This window comes from Vicia villosa, linkage group LG3, assembly GCF_029867415.1.
Source record: "Vicia villosa cultivar HV-30 ecotype Madison, WI linkage group LG3, Vvil1.0, whole genome shotgun sequence".
Lineage (NCBI taxonomy): Eukaryota > Viridiplantae > Streptophyta > Magnoliopsida > Fabales > Fabaceae > Vicia > Vicia villosa.
Window position 1 is genome coordinate 21,980,132 of NC_081182.1, and position 9,456 is coordinate 21,989,587.

The 9,456-nt window shown below is 31.7% G+C and overlaps 1 protein-coding gene across 1 annotated transcript; it reads right to left on the reverse strand.

Annotated features, from left to right (window-relative positions):
- Positions 1-6,336: 6,336 nt before the first annotated feature.
- Positions 6,337-9,234, reverse strand: LOC131660623 (putative clathrin assembly protein At2g25430). The gene has a single exon (XM_058929901.1). It carries the CDS (start codon positions 8,628-8,630, stop codon positions 6,699-6,701), a length of 1,932 nt encoding a protein of 643 aa, XP_058785884.1. The 5' UTR covers positions 8,631-9,234; the 3' UTR covers positions 6,337-6,698.
- Positions 9,235-9,456: the final 222 nt, after the last annotated feature.

Consider the following 9,456-nt stretch of genomic DNA (forward strand, 5'->3'; position numbering starts at 1 on the left):
CATATATTATGATTTTCTCTCCCGTTTCATATTAGAATTTTCTTTGGTGTTGGATTATTAATATGTTTATCAATTTGTGAATTAACAAATCTATTTCAAATAAGTGATTAATTAGTTTTTCCAATATATATATTGAAGTATGTGTTTTATGTCTATGATATTTATTTATTTATTTGACAATAATGTCAATGGTATTTTAGTAATATTTATTTCTTATATTTATGTAATAAGTGTGAAAGACTCAATTTATTAATTTAACAAAATTTTAAATAAAATAAATAAAATCAAACAATAAAAGAATTTGACTTTATGATTGAAAACGAATGATAACTTTTATAATTTTAAAACCATTTTTCTAATTGATAACTTATATATTTTTTAAGATTTACTTTATTTAATAATGAATAATAACCAATGTATATGCTACATTGCTTTAAGGTGTATTTTTTTAAGGAGTGATTTATGTAATAGCTAATAACTATAATGTATATTAAAATTTTTTTTAATTGACAACTTACCTTACTTCATGCAATTGGTGGAATTTTTAATAATTTGGGAAATTTTAAAATTTGGAACGTGGGTTTATGTTTAGGGTTTAAATTTGAGACATAGAGTATGTTGTGTTAATCTAGAAAATAGAAAATTTATGTTTGTATTTTTTTTTTAAATGATAAAAATACTTGATGGTCGTTGAACTGATTTAGAGTGTGTTTGGATTGGAATAGAAAAAATAAGTAAGAGAGAGATATAAATAGGTGAAGTCTACGTCTATTTGAATTTATGATAATTGTTTTCATGAATATGAATTCAACAGTGTTGTTTTTAAAATGTTAATGGGATAACATTATTATTTTATAAGAATTACAAATAATTTATTTATTTTTAAATTATATACAAAATATAATATATTAATGAAGAAATAATTATTTACAATAACATTTATAAAATCTTGACTAAGAAATATTATTTAACATTAAAAAGTTAAAAATGAAATCAAATAGTTTATTTATCAAGATTATCATTTAATTAATTTAATGCATAGAAGGATATTTAGGTCTTTTTCATATAATTAAACATTTCTTTCTCTTCTATTTCTCTTTTTTTCTTTTATACCGGCTAATACATTAAAGGATGTGTAACTTTGTTGTCCAAACAAAATATTTCTAACACGGGAAAGTATTAGATTAGACAACTAATGCTTATGCTTTTCAAATAGTTTATAACAATAGTTTGAGCAATTAAGAATGTTTTTTTTATAGATTTATTTAAAAAAGTATGATGGACAGGAAAAGTCGTATTATTTATAATATCATGACATTTTATTTATACAATAGTAATTTTATTATAAGAAAATTTTTTAAATTATAAGTATTTTTAAAATATTTTTTTACTTACAAAATATTTAACCCGTGCCTCGCACGGGTCTTAAGTACTAGTAACATATTATATGAGAATGAGTAAGTTATAGGAGAATGTGAGAATGTAATAACAATCATTGGATTTATATTAAATGGTTGAGATTAAAAGATATTTTTTAAAATTAAATTAATAATTTCTCTTTCCTCTTCATGACACATGATTTATTAAAGATCACAATTTAATCTCAACCATTCCTTTTTCAATCTCATGGTTCTTATTCTTTCTCACATTCTCCTATTACTTAGTCATTCTCACTAGATATGTCATATATATATATATATATATATATATATATATATATATATATATATATATATATATATATATATATATATATATATATATATATATATATATATATATATATAAGCATATCAAGTGAGAGTATTTTATAATGAGAGATGAGAGAAACAAATATCAACCATTGGATTCATCAAGAGAGATAATGTTAATACATTATAACTATTAATTTTTAGTAATTTCTTTTTTTAAGAATTTTTGTATAGTTTATGATATCTAACTAATAATAATGTTCAAATTTAAAGAAAATATATTTTATCTTCTAATACATTAAAAATTATATTTTATCGTTTCTAATTTTTTATAAAAAAAAACACAATTCATTGTAAAATAATTTTAAAATTAATTAATATGAAATAACATAATGATAAATTCTTACTATTGGACTCTTTTAAATTTTAAAATTGGGAAATGTTAAGGAGTGTCTTATAGACACTTTTTAAGTGTTTAAAATGATAAATAAATAAAAAATTACATGTATTTAGTACATTAAAAATTAAAATAATTAATTTCTTATTTGGTCTTCTAAAAAGTAGTCTTGGAATTCTCGTTAAAATGACTTTTAATATATAAAAGTTACTAAACGCAATTTCAGAACTACATTTAATAACTAGTACCCCGTTTGTTGACAGATTACTCCTTTTGACAATTTTCACCAAAAAATATTGAAAACAATAGTTTAAATATTCAATCCTAATAAAGTCCGAACAATGGGGCACTGAAGAGTATGGGACAACCATTTGTTAATGCTGAAAAGATTAGTTGCATGAGTGATGTAACTTGCCATCAAATTAGGATCCTAGGAAGATTAATGATAATATAATAAAAAGTTTGGTAACCAAAGTTAAGTAGGAAATGACAATTGACAATTGAATAATTACTCCATGTCAAAGCCATGGCCCCTAATCCCACTAATGTGAGGGGATAAGAATAGCAGTTTAATTATTGGATTGGTATTTTATAAAGAGCTTATCCAACGGGTATATGGTTTGGGGAATGTTAATCATAGTTCATGTCTTACACACATTACGACAAAATTTTAAAATTATTGCTAGATTTCGAGTTTTAAAATTCGGATGAATCAAATACAGGATAAAGCTATGTTTAAAAGATGGGAAAAGCTAACATTTGCCACAAGGACACAAGATAATTAGATATTTATAGAAATATTTTCTTAAAACGCGTACATTCAATCTATCGAAACTTTAAATATGATTTTATTACATTTTATTTAATTTAATTTTTTCTAATTATAGTATTTTAACATGTGCCCTAAGGGCACATGTTAGCATGACCCTTAAAAGATAATAATAATAATAATAATAATAATAATAATAATAATAATAATAATAATAATAATAATAATAATAATAATAATAATAATAATAATAATAATAATAATAAAAGTATATTTTAAAATATAGATCAACAAGCTACGGGGATTGAATTTTATGCTCAATCTGAGAATTATGTAAAAATACATTTAAAATAAATATGGATTTCTGAAACTCTTACGAAAATTTAAATTCAAACATTTTTGTTTAAGTATTCATGCTCAAACTTTTCCATCTCCCTTCTCTTTTTCATTTCAACAAAGTTAACAAAACATAGCAAATAGAACTTGTGAGCTTATTCTTATTCAAACATTCTTTAAATTTTCTCAGAAATTCTAAATTACTACATTCAAGCTTAATATGTGTTGCAAGTTCTACTCCACTACATTGAATCTAAGATCATTCATCTCTCATATTTGGTTAGTTTTTAATTCCTTTTTTTTTTATTTGAGATGCCTGCATTACTTAAATATGTTATAGTTATGCTACATTAGGTTTTCAAACAATAGATATGTCATGTGTTTTAAATTACTTTTATTTAAAATTTTGAATGGTTGTGGCTTAGGGTTCGTAAGCTCAACTTCTTCAGTTTTGATTCTGTCGAGTTCAGATTTTAAAATTCAAACCCTTAGTACAAATAACAAAATTTGGAGTTATTTGCTTTCTGTTTTTTGGTTCTGTTTGTCAATACTTTATATGATTATGACATGCTTTGTCTTGTTTGATTATAAAAAAATGGTTGTCAACCAAAAAAGAATAAGACATGGTAGAGTGGTCCAACATACTTTCGTTTACAAGGAGAAAGTTAGACCCTCGCGACTCGTAGTTGGAGAAATTTCAATAGATGCAGAAGCATCGTCTTCTTAGGTTCATGTCTCTGACATAGTCTTCCCAAATTCATGTGTTTCCGGCTCATCATGAAATCGTTGATGTCCTACAAGCCCTTGTTCTACCTGATGTTTTCGTGCCCGATAGTTTTTCGAGAGGCCCCTTAGACATTTCACTACTATCTTTGAATGCACATTATGATGTTAGGCACGTGTGCAATGGAGAGTTAGCATAAATATTTAATTACTCTTTTTAAACACCTATGTTATAATAATTGAATTGTGTGTTTTTTTTAGTATCGTGACACGTAGAAATGTATTCGCCATAGTAGGAAGCTTGCAAAGTTGTCGCAACCTAATGAATCATGGTTTCGAAATGTTTTGTAACTATCTGGACTGAAGGATATATGTAGGACTGTATATGGTTATATCAATTATAGTTTGTTGTCTGAGTTTGTGGATGGATGGCACAAAGAGACCTCTTTATTTCATGTTTCGTTTGCTGAGATGACTATCATACGTGATGATGTCTCATACCTGTTACATCTTTCGATCTCATGCCCTTGGAGGTGATAATCTTGTACTCTAAATGGATGGCTTATGAGTCTTGACCTATGTACCCATATCAACTTGAGTGTTGCATTAGTTTGGGTATTTCCAGCGTATATATATCCAGAGACCCCACAATTGATGCTCATGTAACTGTCCTCCGTAGTGATGTTAATGGAATATTTGAGGAGCACTATGAGCATTTGATCCTAAAGAATGTACGTCATGTGTCCTCTTCTTGTCCATGGAATGCGGTATATGGTTGCATTCAATAATTTTATAGAGTGTCACATTCTTACATGACATCAGATGCAAAAGAAAATCTTTCGAGGTCAACTCGTCAAGAGATACTAGAATAGGAGCAGACAGGGGCGGACTATGTTGTGGATGTGTTGCTAATATATCGTCGTATTGTGGCTATTGGATGAAATGTCATAACTAAGGGCAAGTTTCAAGAAGGCATTTCTAAGAAGATTACTCTATAGGCCATCTTAGCATACGCATAACATACATTGCAGTATAGGAGGTAAAAGAGGAACATGGACGTGAGATATACATAGTAGTTGTCTATTACTTATGTATTTTGATATTACAATTTTGAAATTGTGTATTATGATTTATTGTATTTTATAAACACTAATGTATAATTTACCAACATTTTATTTGAATATTTGATTTTATTATTGAATAATAAATATGTATGATTTATTATTGTTGTATTGATTTATAAATAACTTATAATATAGCTTCGTTAAAAAAATAAAAATTTTCTTCTAACTTATTGTATAAGCGTGAAAAACTGAGTTTAATATTAATTCACCTCATGGTAAAGAAACGCATATAAATACATAGACAATGCGCAGGATTTATTCAAAAATTAAAATGTAAACTCTTTTATTTGCAGAAAAAAAATTACAAAAATGAAAATGTTGATGAAGTTTTTTAAGGTATAATAAAGCATCCGAATTTTAAAATCCAAACAATACAAATGACGTTCATCACTTTATCAAGTACAGTGGTTGCTTGTTGTTAATGCTTTTTCTAACACTAACCTGGTGCCTTAGATGTTGATCGGAAGCCAATTTTTATGCTTATATCTTGGCTAGTTTAGGCCTTAGAACTAGAACTTTTTCTTGATTTTCTCGCGCTATTTGGTCCTACTTGTGATCTTGTACTTCCCTTTTTTTGATTTTATTGAATTTCTTTTGGTTTAAAAAAAAGTGTAGTGAACACCACCCTAACATTTTTTTGCCACATAGTCAAATTTTAGTGGTAATACCATAACATATTTCAGCAAATTTCTCTAAATAGTTGCATCAATATTTTGTTTTTCCTACAATGCCCTTTTTTGTGTCTTGTCTAAGACGAATAGAAAACAACCATTAACACAATTGTGAGACCGGTTCGAATTAACCAGATATTATTCACAAATTATACAACCTAGACTTCACATAAATATTTATATCGACGTATAAGATCAAATAAGCTCATATAATGCGCATGGTTGAGAGACATTTCAAATCATGAATGAGATGTTATTATAAAAATAATAAGAAATAGTATATATTACAATTTTAGAAACAAAATCATAGATTTCAAAATTAAAATAAATGACATGATGAAATTATAAATTACCACTTACAAACTTTAAAACAATTTTAATTCAAGTCATAAATCAAAATAACAGAATAATCGTCATAACTATTTGGAAAGCTTACAAACAAAAATTACTACTTTGGATATTTTAAAACAATGGAACAAGAGTTGGTTATTTTAAAACGAAAGGAGCATGGCTAGCAAAATAAGGATTTCATTCTACCAACAACCTCGTGCAAGAACTAGCCAGAATCAGTTCAGGAGTATTCTACTTTAGTGAGTAAAATTTTACAAATAAGCAGCTAAAACTATTAACATAAGTTGGAAATATGCATAACCAATTGATATCATCAGCACCAGAATTTTATAAAATTTACAGCAGTTATACGATTGTTTTTTTAAGAGGAGCAAGAATAACTTGAAAGTACCAAATCAAGAAGAAAATGATACTATTACACAATACACAGAGACATCACAATTGAGTTACACATCTCTCAGCATCAAAACCAAACAAGAAATTGTCTCCTCCAACGGTCTCGTTTGCATCCCATGAACTAAATGCAGATCTCAAGAATAACATGACACCATTTAAAATAAAGGAAAACACTGTCATAGTAAAAAATAAACGAAACAACCTATAGATATGTGGCAAAAAAAGGAAAGGGAGATTGTATCAGAGAGGAGTATGGTAATACCCGTTTGGAGGTCCCATTCCATAGGCCGGCGGGGGCATTCCATAAGGCATAGGACCTCCACCATAGTATCCAGTACCATTCAATTTCGTCAAGCTAGTTTGGCCTTGCATCCCGTCCCTTGCATACTGATGCCACAGCTGCTGCTCATTCACAAGCAATTGCTGTTTCTTCTCCATTTCGGCCATTTGCACATAGGAGGGAGGTGGAATGTTCAAAGATGCGGCAAAAGGGTCCTGATTAACTGGCTGCACAGATCCATCTGGGGCCGGAAGAGCTAAAACAGGTGTAGTGGTCTTTCCCGGTCCCGGCAATGCCACACTGCTTGCACTCCCTCCAGTAAGTTGGGAAGTGCTGACATGCTGCCTGACCATTCCTTGATCATACATACCATTCAACAATAAAGGGTCTAGCCCACCACCTAAATCTGCTTTCTGCCTTGATAAATTGCTGGCTGTCTCTACCAGTGCCAATTCCCAATCAGCTTTCCCAGGTTCTGCAGCAGGGGTTTGCCAAGCTGAAGTTACTTCTGGCTGTCCATTTGATGGAAAGGCTTCCCACGATCCATTGGCATTATTAGCCGGTGCACCAGCAAATAGTGCCAAAGCAAATCTATTACCCTGGTCATCTGCAGTGACTGCATCCTCTCTCAGATTCATCAAGTCTTCCGTAAACTGTGGCTTTGGTTCAGGCTCTGGTACAGGCGGAGGAGGTGGGGTATGAATCTCAGGGGCAGGCAGTGCCTTGATTTCATTCATATCTGGTACCGGCTCCTCCTCTTGTACTTCCACTTTGGGAGCTTCCTCTTTCCTCTCTGGACTTTTAGGCCTCTTCGCCCTATCCCTCACAAACTCCTCAAGCGTCTCCAGCAACTTACTAGTAATTCTCTGAACTTCTGGATACTCTGAGGATCTTGCTAAACCACTATCTTTACACCAATTGTAAAAGGTAATCAGTTCATCAATTTGCTTAGCTGAGCTTGCATAAGCGTCAAAGGCCTTCACGCAATCAGAATACTCCATGTCAAAGAATTTGTCAAGCAACACAGCCAAAACCTCACATATATCCGCATACAGCTGAAAGCTCTCCTTAACTAGCGGATACAAAGCAACCAAAACCATCCTGCTGTTCTTAGCCAACCCAGTTGGCCTACAAGACAAGAAACGATCCAAAAGCCTCTGCAAATGACCCATCTTACCGAAAATCCTCTCCGGCTTCATATCCCTCAAAGGAGTAACAGTAACAATCCTTCTATCATCCTGCCCCGACGCATCAGCCATATCCCCATACGACCTCGTCTTCCTCATTCCACTCCCACCATCCCCTCTACCTCCATACTCATATTCATTCGGCGGCGATCTGAAGTTTTCCCTCCCACCAAATCTATCATCCCCACCACCACCACTCCCAGAACCACCACCACTACCACCACCAACACTCTTCCTATCAAACAACATCAACTCAAGCCGCTGATCAAGATACATCGCATACGTCCTAACAAAAGCAGAGTGATCCCAAGAACTCGAATGCGCCTCATCTCTAAAATCCGACATATTCAAAAGCCTAGTCCCCCTCCTAGTAGCATACAAAATCTCCTCCTGAAAAACCACCGTCCCTTCATTCATCAAACGATGAACAAGTATCAAAGCCTTCAACGCAACAATCCAATCCCTCGTCTTCCCCAACCGCTTCGACACCGCCAACACACAAGCGTTCACATAGCCACGCGAGTAAGACATCAAGTTCAAAATCTCCCTCACATACTTCTCACTCGCCGGATCTTCGTCGTGACTCGTCGCCTTCACAATCGCCACCTCCAACTCCGGCGCCATGTTACTCGCCACCTTCGCTATTCCAATACTCGTCTGATCCTTCACCGCACCAATCGCTTTCCGAATCGTACTCGAAGCCATACTTCAAGAATCCTTCTCCGATCTTCAACTTCCGATCAAATCAGTTAGTTACAAACTCACTCTGAGCTTCTACGATTTGACGAAACGGTTATAACAGAATGAAGTAGATTTGAATTAACTGATTTTCTTATCGTAGAAAGTCAAATCAAAATCAAACCCTAATAACCGTTCAATTCAAATTCAATTCAAGTATTCAAGAGTCAATACAGAGACAAATCCTCAAACCTTACCTCTCCTTATAGATCCGGATATGGAGCTCCGATTCGGTAGGTCTGGTTCTACAGGAAGAACGACCAACGAAGAAGAAAAAGGGAAGTTGAAAGGTCAATGGTGGCGCGAACAGTGTCTCAGATCTGTGGAAATTGTTGGGAATGGAAAAGGAGAGAGAAATGAGAAAGAAAGAAAAAAAAAAAAGTGAGAGTTAAAGATACTATTGGTAGGTACCGGAGAAATAGATGTCCGAAGAAAAGAATAGATGATCTGTTTGGTTTACGTGAATAAATAAAATGTCACAGGTTCGACTTCAGATATATGTATCCGTGGTTTTGTATAGTTATCAATTGAGTTGGTTTAGTAGATTCGGTGAACGGGTTATGGGTTTGGACCAAATACCTGCATCTATGTTCTATACAGCTATCAACTGAATTGATTTATAAAAAAGTTTATGTGTGTTCTATAAAACTATCAATTGAGTTGACTTTTTTTTTTTTTACAGATCAATTGAGTTGATTGAACACAATAAATTATGAATTTTTGTTAGGATACAACGTATTATGTATAACTAACAACTGAGTTGATTTAGCGGGGTTGATTTGTGTGTATTTTT